Source organism: Austrofundulus limnaeus, unplaced genomic scaffold (genome assembly GCF_001266775.1).
Source record: "Austrofundulus limnaeus strain Quisiro unplaced genomic scaffold, Austrofundulus_limnaeus-1.0 Scaffold68, whole genome shotgun sequence".
NCBI classification, from domain to species: domain Eukaryota; kingdom Metazoa; phylum Chordata; class Actinopteri; order Cyprinodontiformes; family Rivulidae; genus Austrofundulus; species Austrofundulus limnaeus.
This window is the reverse complement of record NW_013952470.1, coordinates 1,375,555-1,396,688: the sequence shown is the minus strand read 5'-3', so window position 1 is coordinate 1,396,688 and position 21,134 is coordinate 1,375,555. Positions and strand designations below refer to the sequence as shown.

Sequence of the window (21,134 nt, the reverse complement as noted above, 5' to 3'; positions counted from 1 at the left end):
AAGGAAAGTTTTTTGACATCTTTTATCAAGCAAACCAAAATAGGTTATAAAGTGTGTTGAAAGTTTTTAAAATTGTTTTTGAGGGAATATGGTCCAACTGAAGTCAAATATAATTTCTCATTATTTTACATAATATAAATGGTGACAAATAAATGTTTGGATAACTTTTCAAAAGAACAAACATTCAATAAAAAGTATTTTAAGGCAGGTAAGAAAAACATAAATAACCTTTGGATGTAAAAACTTCAGATTTCTTAACATTTATTAATGGTACCATCATGGTCTGTCCTGTGCAGAATGACAAAATGCAAAATTATTTCTTTATTAAAACCTCTGTAACTTTGCTCCAATTAATTTTAGCAGCATGAATCTTTGCACAGGTGATGTCCACAAGTGGATTTATGGTTTCCAAGAGTTTTTAGTCTGATTCATTATGGTTTTAAATGGTTTATACAGTATACTGTCTAATGAAAAAATTATTCAGGTGAGAGTGAAAAAAAATTGAATAATATTTTCCATCCTCAATATCTCTAAAACAAGAGCAGCTGTTTTAATACGTGTTAGCTTTATTTTGATACCAAGATTATTTAAGTAGAGTTAGTAAATGCTGAGATACACTCGATTACATTTCGGCATGGTATTTTGAGGAAAAACTTCAAGAACACCTCTTGGGGCTTAAGAGGTTAAAATAAATCCAGTGATGTATTTTTTTTTGCTAACAGAGACACATTACATTACCAAATGCAGACCTTTTATTTCTGCAGGCAGTAAGAATAAGTACTAAATTAAATTATAATCAAATTTTATTTTCTATAAAACATGATCCTATAAGATCAGTGTTTACATATAGGATAAGATAACTAGGCCTGTCACAATAAACAATAAATCAAATAATCGTATGATAAATTAAATTGAGGAAGATAATTTAAAATGAAGACAATAATTTTAATTTGCTTGCTTGTTTTTGTTTTCTTCGTGTCTCCCTCTTTTCTACTTTTAGCGTAGAAAGGAGTGAACTCTGGCATTGCAAACAGTTGTTTTTTTCTTTTTACACTACGTAAATTTCAATGTAAACTTACAGGGAGGTTATATCATTATATTAGTTTAAACTGGTCTCCAACAATATTATCGTTTATCGCAATAATTTCTGAGACAATTTATCGTCCAGTAAAATTAGTTATTGTGACAGGCCTAAAGATAACATAAGTCTTTATATTTCTGAAGAGAATTCACAAGTTGCCAGCTGCTTTAAGTCACACAACAACGAGGTAGAAAACTGATCATTAAGAGGAAACATTAAAATATTTATATTAAACACCAGTACAGTGATAAGAAGGGGGCGAGTACATACAACCAATGTAGAGCTAGACTTAGTAGAAACATGAGAACACTTCTCAACACCAGGAACAGAAAAAAGAAAGCTGTTACTACACTGGGTTTGTTCTCAATTAGACATTACACTAGGGGAAAAGTATTTTAAATACTAGCTCTCTAATGTTGATTTGTTTTTCAGGAAATTCCAGCGGTTGGGAAGAGTGGCCAGAGCTTCATGTTCAATCAGGACATCATCCTGTTGCTGCTGTTCGACGGGTGTCTGTTCCACCTGCAGAGCGTCACGGCCTACGCACTCATGGGTCGGATTTCCCCCGTTACTTTCAGGTAGGACAAAACCAGAACTGTTCTGGAACAGAAATCTGTCACCCTGTGCTTTTTAGATAGTCGACTCTTATAATGAAGATAATTCCGGCAGCTTTATGATTAATGAGCTCCTCTTTTATCTCTAAGAGAGCAAAGTCCAGTTCGTCAGCGTGCTCCCTAGATAACAAGACGCTGCTCACGTTTTCCACTCAGTGTTCTAAACGAGTGTTCTTGTAGAGAACTATAACGTATCAAAAGTTGCTTAAAGCTTTTTCTGAAAGAAAACTGGTGCCGTTGAGCAGCGGGTTGCCTGTGGTCGTGTTAGACGACATCATCACAGCCCCACCTGAATTTTAAAGGAGATTTTTATCAAAAGATTTGCAGTGATTTTTAAAAAGAAAGGAGGTGAAGGTGATTCTGGTGCTACTGGTTTGGATCTTGTTAAACTCGAAAAACAACACATCTGTTTAAGTAGTAGCAGTTATTTGTGTGAATTTCTGCTTGAACTGTTCAGGTCAAATAGGACTGAAATAAAAACTTAAATCATCAAACAAAGCTTTCATGTGATATATTAGTGCTTACCATATGAGTTGGGGATGACTCTCAGCTACTACCACACCAAAGTTTAGCTCAGCATCTGCAAAATTGGCTGACTTGTATTCATTTCTGTGTTCGCTAAGGACAATTAGCTGTGACAATTACCATACTGTTATCAGCATGATATCATGCTTATCTTTGTCTTTTAAAGTGACAACATTATCCAAATAAAAGCGTTTCTTTATCTTTAATGGGTTAGCTCAGACTGTTTGTGAGGTTCTGTGTAAAAGTCATTATCTTACCTGTTGTAGATAACTTTAAATGACTACAGTCGGGAAATACAGCCTAAAACTGACAAGCTAACAGAGGTCACAGTACTTTAATTTATTTGAAAATCAGTTGTTTTCTTTACCTTCCAGGGTTTCCCCTAGGATGTTTTTAAACTGTTGTGGTGGTGGGCTCTTTTTTTTTTTTGGGGGGGTGGGGTTATTGACACAGACATTTAATTATAAAACATGATATATTTTATGCTAATCTGAATCAGTTTAGTGTATTTTGTAAATATATTTGACATTTTTGTAGGAATTAACACATTTATTATGTTTATTCAAAATAAACCTGCTTCTATTACTTCTGTAACATGTTTAAAAAGTAATAATAGTAAAAATCCTTAAATTGTGTCCTGTTTCTACAAATTGTCTTTGTAACACTTCAGAAGAACTCTTAATTCTTGTAGATATAAAAGACAATAGTTAAAAAATGCAACTATCCAAAAAAAAACCTTCCTTTCAATCACTGAAAATAGTTTATTTACCACATTTTAAATCTGGGCCCTAAAGGGTTAATGCTCCTGAGACCGTCTGTGCTGCAGCTGGATGGTGACACACAGACAGCAGCTCATTCGGCCTGGATTCATGGTGTTTTGAGCTCACAAACAACTCTGGTTACTTTTTTTTAAAGGTGAGGGACATGACATTAGCTACATTAGCTCGTAGTTGCGCTGCTGATTAGTGCTAACAGGCACGGAGCTGCTGGCTCCGGGTCACACGCGGGTCTGTGTTGGTTATTCTTGCTGTATCTGAGTAATTATTGATAAGGTAAACATGCTGCAGCTTCACCTGTCGTGTCTTTGAAAGAAGAAAAGTAGGTCAAAGCTGTCGCATCAGTTTTCATCGAGCGTCACATCACACACACGCCTTGGTATCTTTGTGAGGACTACACACACAGACAGCGCTCAGTCTCGCACAAGAACCTGCGGTGTTGGTTTTTCAAAATAAAGTATATCTTAACTTTTCATTGATGTTTAAACAGGGTTTCAAAGTCTGATTATGGTTAGAAAACTACTTATCGCTCACTTTATCACTTTCTTGAGTCTTAACAGGATGTTGAAATATAGTACAGTTAAACTAACATAAATTAACGCTGTTTTTCTACTGTCTGATTTGTTTCTCGTTAAAAACCCAGCGGTAATATTTCCCTCGTTCTTCCCCAGTGTTGCCAGTACTGTTAAACACGCCTTGTCCGTCTGGCTGAGCGTCCTCATCTTCAGCAACCAGATCACAATCCTCAGCGCCATGGGCACCGTCGTCGTCTTCATCGGCGTCTTCTTGTACAACAAGGCCAGACAGATCCAGAGGAAGACCCTTCAGGCGATGGCTGCGGAACAGAACTACAAAGCACAGCTGCAGGACCAGGACTTCCAGGCCTCCCACTCTTAATGAGAACTCTAAGGCCACACATTCCATTAAAGAAAAGAAAAACACAAAAAAACTTCTCCTTTCAGGTTTTATGCAGCGTTTTGAAAATAAGGTCAAGCTGCGCTGTCCAACAGGAACTACCAACGGTCCTGTTGAACATCACAAACTGTATTTCTTTATCGTGGGCCTGATAACCACTACAAGCGTCCTTTTTGGTCTCGTATCAATCAGTTAAAAAAAAGAGAAACTCAGGGTGAATACAGCTTTTTAAAGAAGTGAAGAACATTTGCATTCCAGATTGCCTCATCCTCCATCTGTGGTACAGCAGCTGCTAAATGCAACTGTGAAACACTGAAGCTGCAAGATTAAAAAAACAAAAGTGAGATGTTGTCATCTGCACTGTATCATCAGATGTAAACTGTAACTTATTTGCATTTTCAAATGGGTTTGGTGCCTGAAATAAATTTTGTTTGACTTGTTCAGCAAAAACTTGCCTGTTTTAACACATTTTTAACAATGTGTACAATATTTGAGAGACACTTTCTGCATTCTAGGAATGCTGCTTTTCTCTCATGTATCCGTAGGTGTTTTTGTTTTTTGTTGTAAATTTACTTAATTTGACATACAGTATACTGTATATAAAACTGAAGCTTGTCGTATTGCCTCTTGTCTGTCTGTGCCCTTCTTCTGCGACCAATAAAGATCAACAAGCAAAGAGAAAAAGAAAAAAAAAAACATCCGAGTCGAGCGATCGTCTTTCTTACGTCTTCAGCTGAAAACAATGACCAGATTTTTCTAATAAAAGCTAAATCTGTTCATTCTACTTTTCTATTTTGTCATGTTTGGCAAGTTTTACCTTGTTTTTCAGAGGGGGAAAAAAAATGTCAAACACTCTCTCAGCTAATGAGTTCAAACATGCAGAGTGTTTCAGCCTGATTTCAGTGATCAGAACGTGTAAATGAAATGTGCAGAGTTCGAGGGTTTATTTACTTTCTGTGTTCAGTTACAGCAGAGCAGAAACTGTATAAACATGTTGACATTTCGTCCCCAGGAGCAGTGTTTTCTACAACGGTTGGCACGCTGATATGAACTGTTGTCACAAGAAAATGTGCTTCAGAGCTGACTGCAGTAAAATACTTCTAAAGAGGCTTTGTTGTACATGGAGCCAAACTGGAGCACAAGTGGTTTTATGAAACAGTCAATATAACTTTTAGGTCCCCGTACATACACTAAAATTTCCCTGTATTTACCCCAGTACCTATAACTACCTTGTAATTTCCCTTTACCCCTTTAAACCTTTAGACTTCTTTTACACATCTCCATAAATACCTTATAAAAACCATATATGTTGATGTTTTTATCTCTAGTTTGGTCTCTATTGTTTCAAGTGTGGTCTTTTTATCCTTTATCCCTTTGGTACTTTCTTTAGTATCCTTGAAGTGCTTTTTTTTGTCTGGTTATCTTAGTAAGAATTTCATTGCTCAGGGAAACAGGTTTCATCTGTGTATAATAAACACTGAATCTTTGAATTGAATTTTGAATATAAGTGTCCCCTAAGTACCGTGTACATACCCTGCAAGTATCCTGAATGTATCTACCTTGTAAGTACCCTGTATATTTGCAGCTGTAATTGCCAAGTAAATTCCCCCTATCCATACCATGTAAATACCCTGTAACTGGCCTTTATGTACCATAAGTAGCCTACCATAAGTACCTACCCTGTACTAAGTTGTACATGTCCCAGTAAGAACCCTATAAAATTTAATTCAGTTAATTTATATAGCACCACACAACATGAAGACAGCCGTAGCAAAAATCAAGGTTAAAAAAATCTAAAATTAACAAAAGAAAAGATGTGAACTAACAAACAGTTTTACCATGCAACATACAGAAAATACCCCATTATAAAAAAAAGAGAAAAGTCAGGAATCAGGATTAGTTCTTCCCCATGAGGTTAGAGTGTCATCATGGTCTGAGGTGACACAATACGGTAAACTATCTTTACATTATTTCTGCTTATGTTCCAATAGAATTTTATAATTTAAGCATATGAATCAGGGCTGACACTATAAAGACTGCTCCAGCCATTTGTTTTTGCTGCAAAATCTTTCAAAGATACTCATTTCAAATTCTCTTAAAACATTAAATTGTGGGTCATCAGTCATTAAAGCAACAACCTAATGTGCACTTTCACTGCCTGCAAAGCTATAGTTTTACCATCATTTTTCCTTTATGAATAATGTTTTAAACACCTCACCTTACCTGAACAGACCACACCTATCCCTAAATCAACTTCTGTCATTCTTCTGAACAACACCCCGGCATGTAAACATTCCAATCTGGGCTTTAACTAAAACTCTGACGGTGTTTTGTTACTTGAAACTTTTAGCTGACATTTTCTACGTTTAGTTTTTAACCACATCTTGCTACTTAGCTCCTTATTAGTATTAGCTTCTACCTATCATTTTGCTACCTTTAGCTAACTTATTGCAGCTTTTATTTAGTCTTTTTCTGCTTTTAGCTAATCTGTTGATTTCCATGTCAGTTTTTCATCAATGATGACACCCACAAACTTCACCTCACTGACTCTACAYATCTCAACACCATCAACTCTAAATTAAATATTGATAGTTTTCTTTTTATTACTGAATATCATATAATTAGTTTTGTCCAAATTATTGATAATATATTAAGTTGAAACCAAGTTTGTATTTTTACAAATTCTGTTTCATTTCCATCAGACGTTCTATGTCTTTGCCAAAACAAAAAAAGGTGGTATCATCTGCAAATAAAACACATTTCAACAACCTTGACACATTTACCAAATCATTTACATATAAAAGAAACAACTTTGGTCCAAGTACAGAATCCTGTGGAACTCCGATATCACAGAAATCAGGTCTTACATCATTTATTTGTGCAAACCTCTGTCTTTCAAATAACTAGATACCCACTGTAGTGCCGTTCCTCTAATACCATGTTTATTTAACTTTTCAAGAAGAATACTATGATCATTGGTGTTGAATGCTTTCTTTAAATCAACACAAACACTAACACAGTATTGTTTATGATCAACAGCTGTTATTTGTTCAACTAAGTCCATGAGAGTCATTGATGTGGAATTATTAACCCTAAAGCCATATTGGTTTTTACTTAAAGTATTTTGTTTATCAATAAATTTATCTAATCTGGTCACAGACAACTTTTCCAAAATTTTCGAAAACTGTGGTAACAGTGGTATTGGTCTATAATTTGTAAACATATATTTCTCACCACTCTTATGGAGAGGGATTACCTTGGCTATTTTCATGTTGTTTGGAAATATTCCTGATGAAAAGGATAAATTACATTACATTTACTCACCACTCACTTTATTGCATTTTATGCTGAAGTCTTTACAGGTGTAGTCAAATTTGTAGCAGAGTGGTTCTATGTGTCGATACATCAGGTGTTTTCTGAGAGTGACAAGGTTCTGTAAAATCACAGTCTGAAAACAATACAGCAATGTACTGATATTGGACATTTTAATTTGTACTTTTGAATACTTGAGTATTTTTAAATGCATGTAATTTTTAATACTTAAGTATTTTAACTTAAGTAGATTTTTGACCGAGCAACTTTTATTTGTAGTTGAGTAAGATTTGACAATGAGTATCAGTACTTTTACTCAAGTACTAGAGTTGAGTACTTTGTCCACCACTGGCCACCTGCTAAAGTTAAACCATTCTTATCTGCTCCAGTCAGTTATCTGACATTAATAACTGACACTGTGAGCAGGTGTCCAGGAAAAACTACAGTGCAGCTGCGACTCTGCAGGCTGATTTGTGAGAATAAGCACCCCCCACAAAAAAAAAAAAAAAAAAACCCTCAAGCGTTCTTTCTTACCTGCATCACACCTGAAAAACAGCCAACCGTAAAGACATGTGTATCAGAGGCCGGTCTGACTGCACTGACTGCGCTGAGACTGAGTGAGGTAATCCAAACCATTGACGTAAGCACCAAAGGTGATGGAGTTGAGGACGCTGGTGGTCAGGCCCGGAAACAGCATCTGAGGCAACAGAAAAACAGCAACTTATGGCGAAACTCCCATTAACGTTGTACATCAACATCATTGTCAGATGAAAGAGGGGATGACACCTATGCCTTCATGAGAATAGGTTTTAGCCACACAGTGAAATATACCTCTGTACACAGACTGGGCCTGAAAACATACCTTTAAATTCAACAATAAATGTCAGCATAAGCCAGATTTACACACAAAGCCATTTCATTCAACCTTCAAAATGTCTAATGTATGATTAAAAGCAAGTCCCACCGCACCTGTAACTGTCAACAAAGATAAATTGTTACAACACTTCTTATATAAAATGAATTAAACTTTTCATTCTCTACCTGAAATGCTCCCAGCTATGAACTCCAGAAATGGCCTGGCTTGAAAAACCTCCCAGCCTGCAAGAACACAGCTGTCATAAAGCAAAGCGTGTCAAAATGTTAATATATGAACTAAAAAAAATAAAATCCGGGTCTAAAAAGAATTGTTTTTATTTATAACTGTATGTGCGTAAAGACATTTTTATCAGTCCCAGGTTTAAAATATTAAATATGTAGATATATAGAAAAAGAGATAATATTTTATTTTTGATCAGAAAATTAAGGGTAGATATTTAAAAACAGTCTAGGTTTATTTTAATCTTCGAAATATTAAAGCGTTTAAAAAAATAATGGAAAACAAAGTCAATAATTACTCGTTTTCTCTGATCTTTGTTGTCACCGGAAGTCGCCGGCAAGAAAAAAAAAGTTCAGAGATATGCAGCAGGTGTAATTAAAAAACATGAAGTAAAATAAATTATTTTAAGGTAAAAGAAATTATGACTAAGAGCGATAAACAAAAACACTCGTATTTAAATTTTAATTTTTTTGCTTTTTTTTTCGTGTAAAAACGGTGGTGACCTCATCACTGTTGGACGATTAACAAAAATAATGTTACGTCACTTTTATGCGCGTTGAATAGCCGAATAGCTGCTGTAAAAGGATAAAAAAAACGCCGTGGTTTTGATCGATAAAGTTCTTTACATTCTTTGTTCGTATTTATTACACAAAGCAGGATATTTCCGTCCGACTTGTAGGACATTGTAGCAACTGAAGTGGTGTATTTTTGTAGGGTCAGGCGTTAACAAAAGAAAGAAGTCGCTCTTCAGCCTCTGACCACTGATGTTCGTGTTGGTCAAGGAAAACTAGTAAAGCTTTATGATTTCTTAAACGATTCATTGTGGATGATAAAACATGACGACTCTAACCAGGCAAGACCTTAATTTTGGACAAGGTAATATAAACAAATTAATAAAACATTCAAATTTTCTCTGGTGTGGCCTCTAAACATTCAGCTTAAAATAACAGTTTTTAATGGCATTTTGAAGGTTAAAATCAAAAGGATTTGATAGAAAATTGTGTTTTTTATATTAATCTCGTGAAAGTGTATGCTGAAGCACAACACCATATTGTGTTATGCCAGTGACATTCGGATCTACCTGCTCTTAACACAAGTCTATGTTAAAACTTAGCCCATAGTGACCACATGACCTGTTGAGGCAACATTAAATAATGGTGTATTATTGAATTTGGTGATTTAATATGGTGAATATGACATCCTCAAGCACAAGTTAACAAGAATTATTCCTCTTTTCCAGTCATTGCTGACATTCTGTGCGAGTTCCTGGAGGTTGCAATTCATCTCATTCTTTATGTTCGTGAAGTATATCCCTCTGGAATATTTCAGAAGAGGAAGAAATACAATGTGCCTGTGCAGGTATGGACTTAAGTAAAATTATCACCTGTTGCCGAAAGGCAAAGGTAGGCAAATGTGTGTGTGCGCATAATGTCTGTATGTACCCAAATAGGCCTTTTGTAACACATGTTTCTACAGTTCTTAAAAGATGGCCTTCTGTTTTGCAGATGTCATGTCACCCTGACCTGAATCAGTATATCCAAGATACATTACACTGTATAAAGCCACTAATTGAGAAAGTAAGATGAGTTTCTAAACAGTATCAACCTAAATGCACGTGTAGGTGCTGATGAAGAATCCACTTTACTTTCCAGAATGATGCAGAGAAGGTGGTGGTGGTCATTATGGACAAAGAGCATCATCCAGTCGAGAGATTTGTGTTTGAGATTTCTCAGCCTCCCCTTCTCTCTATCAGGTTTCCATCTATCGACCATTTTTAATCAGCAAAAGTCTCGCTCCGAAGTACGTTTCGGAATGAAATGTGTATTTGCTAATTTTGATTTTGTTGTCACAGTGCAGAAACTTTATTGTCACACGTGGAGCAGCTGCTCAGGGCTTTCATTCTGAAGATCAGCGTGTGTGATGCTGTTTTAATCAATAACCCACCAGGTAACTTCAGTGATATTTACTCAGAACTCTGAAATCTGAAAGAAAAGGGCATTAATCCAGGCTTCTGTCATTCTGACAGAACGAGTTTATGGCGTTTAAAACAAAATGAACATGATTTGTCCCTCGTGTGGTTAGAGGGTGTTTAATTAAACTTAGTAACATTTAAATTTATTACCTTTTGTGTCTTTCAGGTTGTTCTTTCACAGTACTTGTACATACCAGAGAGGCCGCCACTCGCAACATGGAGAAGGTTCAAGTCATCAAGGTGAAAATTTTAAGGACGGTGAATTTAGAGTCATGCTCAGAGAGACAGCAGCGTGAATTCCCCCAGGAAATTTTTAATATGTAAACACAAAAAAAAGCCATGTATATAACATTTGCCTCCTCAGGATTTTCCGTGGATCATCGCTGATGAGCAGGAAGTTCACATGAAGGAGCCGAGACTCATCCCGCTGAAGTCCATGACGTCTGACATAGTAAAGGTGAGCCAGAGGCTTGAAATTCACGTTCAGGATCAAAACCTTTTGACCCTGATCCTGTCCGCCTCTGATGTTCAAACTTTCTGTTTACAGAGACTCGTATTTGTCGTTCACAGATGCAGCTCTATGTGGAGGAGAGAGCCCAGAAGGCTTAGGCAGAACCAGCAGGGCAGATCGGTGGGCTAATCTGTGACGACACAAACTCATGAGCAGAATGTCTGTATTAGAGATGGATTAATTTGTTTATGTACAACAGAACTTTAATAAGGGCAGATTAATCCTTGTGGAATGTGTTTAGGCTGGCTTACTTTCACTGCAGCCACTGATTTTTGAGTCAGACTGAAACGCTGTGGTGACAAATAAAAAGCTGATTCAGTAAGTTTAACTGTTTCACACAGGCCTGCACAGTTTTATTCTTAAAAACTAGAAAGACTATTTCAGTTGTGATAAACTGTCTATTTTCAACCCTCCTCCTCTCTTCTGCCACCTTGATGCTCACAACACATCGGCCACTATCATGTAAACCAGGTGAGGCATTAAGAACAGAGAGTCCACTGGTTTGGCCAATCTTTTATTGCCATGCAAAGAACAAACGCACAACACTTAGTTCATTATTTTCTGTGATTTCTTGCATTTGGAGTTGTTCTTTGTGATTCTGTTATTGTGATGACAGTAAATGTTTAGGATGATGTGCATAAATGTGGTTTTATTATGTTGTCATGTTTGTTTTAAAGGGGACCTATTATGCAAAATTCACTTTTTTTTAGTTTTTTTTTTTTTTACTTGACTTTGGGTATGTACTTCTTTAAAAAACTGGCCTAGGACCAAAAAATGCACCCAGGGGAATATTTACTCTAAGTAAATGTATTTTTCTTATATATTAATGTCAAGTTTTCAAATCCCGTGGCCTGTGATGTCACAGGCGGCACTCAGCCCACCCCAACCTGAGCCCAACTCGTCTCCTGGTAACCCAAGCAGAGACTCCGCCCTCTTCTTCACACGACGGTCGCGGCCGCCAGAGAACTGTTTCTCGGGGGACACTTTTCCTCGCAGCACCGCTATGTTCGTTAGCATGCTAATGAAATTGTTGAGCAGTTTGTTGCAGCGGTGGGTGCCAGTTCCGCTGCTTATATTGACTGACGTTAAAAAAAACATCCTGTTTTCGCCATCGGTGATGTAGTAAACACCTCTTCAGTGACGTGCACGGTTAGGTTAAACACGTAACGTTAATATGGAGACGCATGGAGACTTTAACGTGCTTCTATTGTGAAAAGCCCGGGGGAAGTAGTTTTGTAGCGGAGTTGAAATGACTGGTGTGCAGTGTGAGTCGTGCTGTTAATCTTTATTAAATAACACAAAACAATAGACCCGATAATAATCTTTTATTAACCTTCCTCCTTCACGACCGGACCAAAATGCATTACTACTGTCTCCAACCAGGAGGAGGAGAAAAAAAGACACATAGAGGAGGGAAACAGAGACACAGACAGAGGTATAGTAAAAGAAAAAAGTCAATAAGCAGTGTTTGTACATTTTATTATCAGCTGACCTGTGATGCAAAGAGAAACACCGTCTAATACCGTCAAACCAGTGAAAATGTTGAAAATACAGTGATGTAAAATTTTGGTCAAACTGCCCAGCTCTATGAAAGTTTGTGCAAATAATTTCACCATGAACTACTTTGGAAAAATTGTACTTTCACCTGAAAGGAAGCTGAAAGTAAACTTCTGATAGCAACTCATGCAAGCAGCAGGTTTTGAAGAGAGCTCAGAACAGGCAGAACTGACCTGGTGAAATTTCATTTTCTGAGATTAATTTTGTGAATTAAATCAAATGAACGTGTTTTGTAGAGCATACAGATGGATCCTAACTTGTTCTAGGACCCCCATAATAGGTCTCCTTTAAAGGCAGACTTTTAGTGCAGCATGAGAGTTGCTGAGTGGGTTTAAAAATGTTTGCAAGTTGTGTTTATTGGATGTGGCTGTCTTGGTGGTATCTTCTGTCTACTCCTGGATTTGTTGAATACAGTAATTAAAGTAAATTTTAGAGGCATTCATTGCTACAGAGTCTCAGGTGGCTGTATGATTCTGCAGCATTATTGCAGTTTCAACACGATGTTGAAGCTGCTTATTTTGGAAGAGTAAAAAAATGTCTGTACTATATACTGTTAAGTCATGGTGTTTTTGAATTTTCACTGCTAGTTGCTATTTGATATGTTACACTTTCTTAGTTGAAATAAAATATCTTTTTCACTGCCAACAAATTGGAAACAATCATTTCTGCACTCCTTACTCTCATGGCTTTTATAGACAAATGGTTTGTTTTTGTCTCTCAAACAGTGGTTGCACGTGTTAATATTTAAAAATGGTTGAGGAAAAAAAAAGATTTGGAAGAGTCATCTGTTAAATCTGCACCTGAACCTAAATAAGTTCAGCAGCTCAGAATTACATGATCAGTGAGAGAATCATCAATGTATGCATCTCTGAACATCATATTGTTATGAGTTCAGGCCACAGATGTGCCATTAGCAGCGATGTACGTAGTATCCAGTCACATATCCTAAGAAGTAAACAAACATCACTGCAGCTATGGCTCCAACTGTCTTCACCACCACCCCAGTCCTGCCGACACACACTCTGTTGTAGATTCTGTAAATGTAAAAGAAAACACAATCGTGTCAAACACAGTATGTTCCCTTTATACCTTTAAGGGATACAAATAACTGAATGGTGCTGTAAAAACAATAAAACCCTGTTCATATTATTAAAACTCACTGAAAATCTGGCTTTCCAGTCAAAAGTAACAATTAATATTCCCAAGATGTTTAATCTTTGCTCACTTTGCAGTAGACTGTGTGGCTTCTACGTTCATGTTGATGTTGTCTTCGTTCCAGCGATCATACTGGACCGTGCTGGTACCACTGGAGTCCATGAGGGATGTTTTTTGTCTCCTAAAGTCAGAGCTTTATCTGCTGAGGTCAGTCTCTGACAGAGTAGAGCCGTCTGAGGAGTCGACGAGCAACAGGACAGCATTCACTTTCAAATACAGTATTAATATTTTTTCATAATCTGTTTTCAGTGAGCAAAGAAATCAGTTTGAAACTCCTCGATTGAGTCAAAGTTCTCACCTGCTTGAGCCTGAAACAGTTTCCAGTTTGCACTCATCAGAAGTGATAAATAAATGACTTATAAGGAGCTTTACTTCCTGCTCTGTGAGAAAACTTTGACCATAGTTTATTAACTAAAGTCAGCACTTCATGAACTCATAGCTCCCCATTCTGCTTCATTTTCTGACTTTTTACGTGATAAAAAGCAGTCTGAGCTCAGTGGTTATTTTATTTTTATTATTTAGTAATATCTTTCCCAGGAACAAAATTTCACACTTACTGCCAGCATGCTAAAACTTCTCTGGACAATATTGATTTCACAATTAAAATTATTCAGGATTCCCATTCACTTGCCTTTAATGTAAACATAGAGCTCCAACACCTAAGTTTCTAACTTGTATAAAGGAGATATGCTGATAATCAGCTTTTTTATCCTCATTGTAATGTATTATCCAGGATGTGAACCTGGATTCAGGTTACACGCCATCTAAACCTTTGTTTAAACCTATTTTAATGAGGTCGGGGGTTTTTTTCTCGGTTTTTCAAGAGCTTGATGATCATTTATGACCATGCTGCCGAAAGGAAATGAGGTCCGTCTGCATCTTTTAGCAGCATAGCACATGAAACACAGGATGAGATCTATTATTTAACTTTTGGGGTCAAAATGGCTGCCATGGCCACTCAGTATTGGCCAACATAAAAGGGTCTCCAAGATTTGGTGTGGTAATAGCTGAGAGTTGAACACATTGAACTCCACTTCTCACAGTAATACATTTGATCAAAATGGTTACATCATCATTTGTCAGCACAAGATGAGCTTAGACCAGGGGTCTACAATGTTTCAGTCTGGGACCCCTATACTGATAGAGAGATGGAACAACTCAATTCAAAAATACTTTATTGATCCCAGAGGGAAATTAGGTGTTGTTCTAACACATTTAACTAAAGAATTATTGTAAATGCTGATGGCTGTGGGCAGGAAAGATCTTCTGTAGCGGTCTGTATTACAACCAAACTGAAGAAGCCTCCAGCTGAAGACGCTCTGTTTTTCTATGACAGTCTGATGAAGAGGATGGTCTCAACAGACTTATAGAAGATCTGCAGCATCTTGCTGCAGACATTGAAGGATCTCAGCTTCCTTAAGAAGTACAGTCTGCTCTGTCCTTTCTTGTAGACTGCTTCACTGTTGAGTCTCCAGTCTGTTGTCCAGATGAACACCGAGGTATTTATATTCCTCAACCACCTCCACTTCTTCTCCCATGATGGAAATAAGGTTTGATCTAACGCTATTTCTCCTGAAATCTACAATCATCTCCTTTGTTTTGTTSACATTCAAGATGAGATGATTGTTCCCACACAAAGCGGTCCACCAGTCCTCAGCTTCCTGTCCATCTCTGATACACCCAACAACTGCAGAGTCATCTGAGTATTTCTGTAGATGACAGCAGTCTGACTTGTGCTGGAAGTCTGAAGTGTACAGGGTGAACAGGAATGGTGAGAGTACAGTCCCCTGTGGTGCTCCTCGCGATTTTCCCCCTAGTATAAATATATATTGTGCGTTTTATTATGTTTTATAAAAACTAGGCTTAGTAGTACATAATGCTTTTTACTGTGTGTTTGATGTTGGGTCTTGAAGGCAACAGGTCTAGGCAACACTTTCCAGCTCAAGGTGTTCCCAGACCAGAGAGGATACCTAAACCCTCCAGCAAGTCCTGGGTCTTATCTAGAGCCTCCTATGAGTGGGATGTGCCAGGAACACCTCTAAAGGGAGGCATCCTAATCAGATGAACCACCTCGACTCATTTTGATGCAGAGCAAAAGCTCTTCTCTGAGCTCCTCACCCTATCTCTAAGGCTGAGCGCAGCCACCTGATGAAGGAGGCTCATTTCAGCTGCTTGTATCTAGGATCTCCTTTTGATCATGATCCACGCCTCATGACCACAGGTGAGGGTTGGAACAAACCAGTAAATCCAGAGCTTTGGCCTTCAATTCAGTTTTCTTCACCACGACCAACCGAAGCAACGCCCTCATAACTGAGGATGAGGCTCCAAATCCATCGATCCATCTCCTGCTCCATCCTACCATCACTCATGAACAAGGCGCACAGATACTTCAACTCCTCCACTTGAGACATACTTTAACGACAGCACGACGGCTCAGTGGTTAGCACCGATGCCTCACAGCAAGAAGGTCCTGGGTTCGATCCCCTGTTCGAACCTGGGGTCTTTCTATGTGGAGATTACATGTTCTCCTTGCGTGGGTTTTCTCCAGGTACTCTGGTTTCCCCCCACCCCTAAAAACATGTACAATAGGTTGCCTTCAGGCCCAGGCCTCCCTTGAAAAAGAGATCTGAGATCTCAACTGGACTTGCCTGGTTAAATAACAGTAAATAATTTAAAATTACTGATACTGAAACATAACTTTGAAATATAAAAAAATATATATAATTAACCAAAAATCTAAGGACCGCCCTACAGTACCTCCATGGACCCTCTAGGGGTTGTGACACCATTGTTGAAGACCTATCATGAAACGGGAAAATGCATTCCTTTATGGAATCATGTTATTTGGCTGTTGTCTTGATGGAGAAAGTTTGGTTTTATTGAAATAACACCAATTATTATATCTACCTTCAAACATTTGTTTTGGTGATTCGGTACAACAGCACATTGGCATTTAGGTCAAGGGTGTGAGAACTAAGAGGTGAAGCATATTTGAGAGTTTGCAGAATGTAAACAAGCATAACTTGAAATTATATCTGAAGGCAAAATAAAACTTTTAAATCCAACTTGCCCCCCCCCCCCCAAAATGAATTTCCTTTGTGCCATCGGGGCAGCAGAACTATAATTTTCTGGTTCAGAGTGAGTTTAAAGCTTCCGTCACGGTGCAATAACCTCCATTATCTTGTTCTGACTCAAAGTGCTCCACCAACACTAGGATGACCTTTGGTTAGAGACACAGAACAGGCTGAAAGCTGGAGCAACAGGAAACAAAAACAGAAGAGCTTCTCCGCGTTACTAAAAACCTGATCTGAGAAATGACAACAAAACATGAATCCGGAGCATGAGACGATTTTTTTAAACTTCCTAAAAGAACAACTTCATCACTAAAGGAATGTTTTCTTTTATTACATCGTTTCTACCGACTTCCTACTTCCTTCCAGGGTGGCTGACCTTAGATGCAAATCCGCTTGATGGTTTACTTCAAGGTGAGCTCCTCTTTGATTTATTTTGCATACAGGTTTTTATCTAAAGTGCACAAACGGCTGCAGCTTGGCGTGTAAACTTGGTGTTGTGTGACTTGCAGGGCTGGTGGGTGCATGTGGGATTTCTGTGTTGTGCTCCCTGCTGAGAGTGCACTTACTGTTAGAGGAGAGGTGAGAAAAGGACCTTATGATGCACTTCCACTTCCATCGGTGCTCCTTTTTTATGTGTGAAATAGTAAAATATTTATTTTAGGTGTTTCAATTTATTTATGTTCACCTTTTAAAAAAAAAGAAAATAAAGATTTTCTGTCATTTGCAGCTCAAGAGAAAAAAATGAAAACGGCACATCAAGCAGTGGTCAAAGGAGGCCTGCGAATGGGGTTGCTGGGTTGCTCCAGTTTTTCTTTGTGACCGGGATACTGGCTGTAGTGGGGTCTCGTGTGGCGTCGCTGGTGGTGCTAGAATTTTGTCTTCGAGCCGTCTCTGGACTGGTTACAGCTGGACCGGTAAGACAGTGCTCCCATGATAACAGAAGCAGTGATTTATCACAGAGCTGGACTGGACGACGTGTGCTGCTCAATCAGTAATGTTTCTAAAAAAAGGCTTTTAGCAAAGTCGTCCTGCAATAGTGTCATTTGTTTTAAACACTTGTATTTTACAGATGGCTCATGTGTCATGTATTGGTTGTAATCATTTCCTCCAAAATGCTACATCTAAAATCAAACATTGACAAAATTATGTCACCTTTAAATGTCTTATCTTTTTAGTCCTGTAGAGTGAAGTTTATCCTTATTTTTAAGGGGAAAACTGTAATATTTTAATATTTTCAGAGATGCTGTTGAATTTATTTATTTATTTATTGCATCATAATGGAATAAAATGCTTTTCCCAATTATTCAAAAATGGACAGAATGTGCAACAGCATGGTTTCTTGTGAGCCTGGTAAATTTTATTAAGATGCACACTGTAAAACTTGTTATTTGCAACACTTGTTTTAAATATTTTCTTGTTTTAACTTGGCTTATGTTATGTTTTAATATTAAATTTGCTTTTTTCCACATTTAAGAGGCAAACCCTGCTGTTTTTGTTCAGCTACAAATTATGACTGCTTCTACCAGCCCAAAATATTAGCTTCATGCAAAGCTAATATCTAGATTTGATCATTTCCTGTTGACATTTATTATGTATTAAACCAAAAAGCCCATCATCTTGTTGACTGACCCACCACGCTCTTCTTATATTCCCCAGGACTCCAGGAAATTTCTGCAGCAGCTGTTAGTTCAGAGCCAGTTCTCTCTGGGCTGTGCGCTCAGCTGTAGTCTGAACTTCCTCCACGAGGGGGCGCCCCAGCGCTGGCTGTGTCTGCTCCTGGCTGCAGCCCTCAGCTGGTTCCTGGCGAGGCAGGCAGCGGCCCTCCTGCGTCACGTCACGGCTCTGTACAAGCTGCACAGCTCACACAACTACTGCGGCATCTGCATCAGCCTCCTCACGTCAGGATGGTACCTGCTGCCAGTGCTCTGCAGGACCATGACCATCACGTTCTCTGTGGCCGTGCTGGCCGGCGTGTCGATCATTAACCAGCAGTTCCTCTCTGCCACAGAGGCTCTAAGGTTTTGGACCCCACTGACTATCTGCTACACGCTGCTGGTGGTTTACATGCAGGGTGAGGAACCATTAAATGAGGCAAAAAGCTCATCAAACTGTTTGTAATCGGATTTGTTTCGGTTCAGAGGAGCAGCATCGTCTGCCCAGCAGCCAGGCTGTCATCAATGCAGTTGTGGTGCGTCTCGGGGGCCTGATGGTCCTGATGCTGACTGTGGGACGCTGGGCCGACGTGTTCCACATCCTAATGTGTTTCCTGGGCGAGGCCAGCTGTCTGTTCCCAGCCAATGACCTGCTGGATGCAGCATCCTCACAGGTCAGTCAGAATCTGTACACACGAGAGGACCAAAAAGCACAGTGTCTCCACTGAGACCAATAAACTGGGTCAGAATATCAAACTGGGTCCCGGGATGAGAATAAACTTGTAAAAGTTGTGTTCCAGGAGGAACAGTTTTAGGAGCCAGAGACAGATTCAGGTCAAAGAAGTATTTAACTCAGAAAACCGAACCTAGTTCTCTTCCTGATGAACTGATACTATATTTTATATGATACAAAGCACACAAGAAAACTGCAAATTATTGTGCTGAATTTAAAAAGACTGGATTTTTTAAGGTTAAAATTTTTTATTTGATGATAAATTTTAAATAAGCTACGATCAAAAAAGATTTTTCAAATTTTATTTCAATGATACTATACACCAATCAGCCATGACATCATCTACTACTGACCCGTTTTCTGATCTTGTTTTGACTTGTAAATGTTTGGCCACAGTCACACACACAAAGAAATGTCAGGATGAGACTTTTCTGGGAAAAACAACATATTCAAGATGAGCAGTGTTACTGATTTTACCGTCAGGAGACATATTGTTGTGTCTAATTGGTGTGTATTCTGTTGCATTATCTCTTCTCAGTTTGGTAAAACAGACTGATCATCGCTTATCACACATTTTCTTCTATCACGTATTGCATTCAGGATGAAGAGGATTATACACACTACGCAAGGAGAGACCGTCGACAGAAACCCAGGACACACCAGAAGGAGCATCAAAGATAGCGCTACAATTCAAAATCAAAACATGAAAATATTATTTTCCAAACATGATCAACAGTCATCCTTTCTGGAATAGAAGTAATGTTTGCATTACTCTGTATTGGTTCCATTAAAAAAAATAACCTCATTAATTTTCAATTTATCGACAATAAAGTTTTGCAATTTTGTTTTCATAAAAACTAATAGAAAAAGCATTTTACCCTGATTTTCTTTGTGCAGCAAATACTATATGTATTTTATAAGTCTGTATTTATATTTGCTAGTGTCAGTATTGTTAAAATAAAAAGCAGTTCTGTTTCTAATCAATGTTTCAGAAAACACCTCTCAAATTTCAAAATGAAATACGTTACGCCATTTTTGGAAACACTTCAGTCATGACTCAGTTCAATTGAGACAAGTGTAAAACTAAAGCAACTTGTTACATGACTGCATTTATTACGAAACTGAAAAAAAAAATACATAGAAAGCAATAAAACTAGCTAGTTTACCACACAAGTGAAAAACAAAACAAATTTCATTTTTGTAAATTCATGCAGTTAATAGCTACTAAACAACTTCAGCAGAGGATACATTTTCATATACTGCCTGGTCAAAAACAAAAAGAACTAATATTTCATGTACTGGTTAGGGCCATTATTTTTGATCATGGCATATATCTGCTGTGGCATCTTTTCCACACGCTTCTGCAATATCCCAAATGTTGAATTTGTTTTTCGCCAAGATCCTGTATTAACGTGGAGTCAGACCACTTTGCAAAGTCTCGTCCAGTACATCCCAAAGACTCTCAACTGGGTTTAGATCTGGTGGCCGATCCATGGGTGTAAATGAGGTCTTATGCTCCCTGAACATCTTTTTCTTGATTTGAGACCAATAAATCCTGACATTTTCACCCTGAAACAAGCCTTTGCAAATATCCACAGAATGATGGAATATCTGTCATTTACTGTGCTCAGGTAGTTGCTCTTTGGGCATATGACGTTGCAGAATCAAGAGCAGACCTGCAATCCCAGGCTTTTATGGTAGACTAGACATTTTGTCCCAATACCTTTAGTTCCCTTTGCATTTTATGTGAGGAAATGCTCTTATTTTCATTATTAAACATTGCCATGAGTACTGTTGTCTTTCTACAATCTGATTTCACCAAACGTTTAACCGATCACCGTCATTCAAGGTTTTTTTTCGACCACATTTCTTCCTGGATGATGATGTTTCCCCACCATCAAAAAGAAAAAACTTGTATATGTCTTCTGGACGGGTTCTTCTCTAATGAAACGTTTCGTCTCTCCTCCAAGAGACTTCTTCAGTCTGAGAGTTTCAGGCAAAATTCAGGCTTTTAAGCCCCGCCTCCATGTGGCTTTCTAACCCCAAAACACATTATGGCAAAGGCTGGTTCACCCCAAAGATCCGGTGCCCCGGCACAAAC

The 21,134-nt window shown here is 38.0% G+C and overlaps 3 protein-coding genes and 1 long non-coding RNA gene across 4 annotated transcripts in view; 3 read left to right on the top strand and 1 right to left on the bottom strand.

Moving 5' to 3' along the window:
* LOC106518941 (solute carrier family 35 member E2) overlaps positions 1–4,695 on the top strand; it is a 16,357-nt gene extending 11,662 nt beyond the window's left edge. The window contains exons 8-9 of the mRNA XM_014010392.1: positions 1,514–1,659; positions 3,668–4,695. Coding sequence (XP_013865846.1) covers positions 1,514–1,659; positions 3,668–3,893 — 372 coding nt within the window. The 3' untranslated portion in view covers positions 3,894–4,695. The remainder of the gene's footprint in view (positions 1–1,513; positions 1,660–3,667) is intronic.
* A 2,785-nt stretch (positions 4,696–7,480) lies between these two features.
* On the bottom strand, positions 7,481–8,668 carry LOC106518952 (uncharacterized). The gene is made up of 3 exons (XR_001310382.1): positions 8,618–8,668; positions 8,265–8,321; positions 7,481–7,920 (listed from the first exon to the last, which is right to left on the bottom strand). It is a non-coding gene; the product is annotated as an uncharacterized LOC106518952 (long non-coding RNA).
* A 200-nt stretch (positions 8,669–8,868) lies between these two features.
* On the top strand, positions 8,869–11,497 carry mad2l2 (mitotic arrest deficient 2 like 2). Its single transcript, XM_014010399.1, has 8 exons — positions 8,869–9,195; positions 9,560–9,678; positions 9,825–9,896; positions 9,972–10,072; positions 10,172–10,266; positions 10,458–10,531; positions 10,656–10,748; positions 10,862–11,497. Exons 1-8 carry the CDS (start codon positions 9,156–9,158, stop codon positions 10,898–10,900), a joined length of 633 nt encoding a protein of 210 aa, XP_013865853.1. The 5' UTR covers positions 8,869–9,155; the 3' UTR covers positions 10,901–11,497.
* A 5,318-nt stretch (positions 11,498–16,815) lies between these two features.
* Positions 16,816–20,937, top strand: tmem82 (transmembrane protein 82). The gene is made up of 6 exons (XM_014010393.1): positions 16,816–17,059; positions 17,158–17,227; positions 17,376–17,562; positions 18,305–18,719; positions 18,787–18,974; positions 19,634–20,937. Exons 1-6 carry the CDS (start codon positions 16,966–16,968, stop codon positions 19,712–19,714), a joined length of 1,035 nt encoding a protein of 344 aa, XP_013865847.1. The 5' UTR covers positions 16,816–16,965; the 3' UTR covers positions 19,715–20,937.
* Positions 20,938–21,134: the final 197 nt, after the last annotated feature.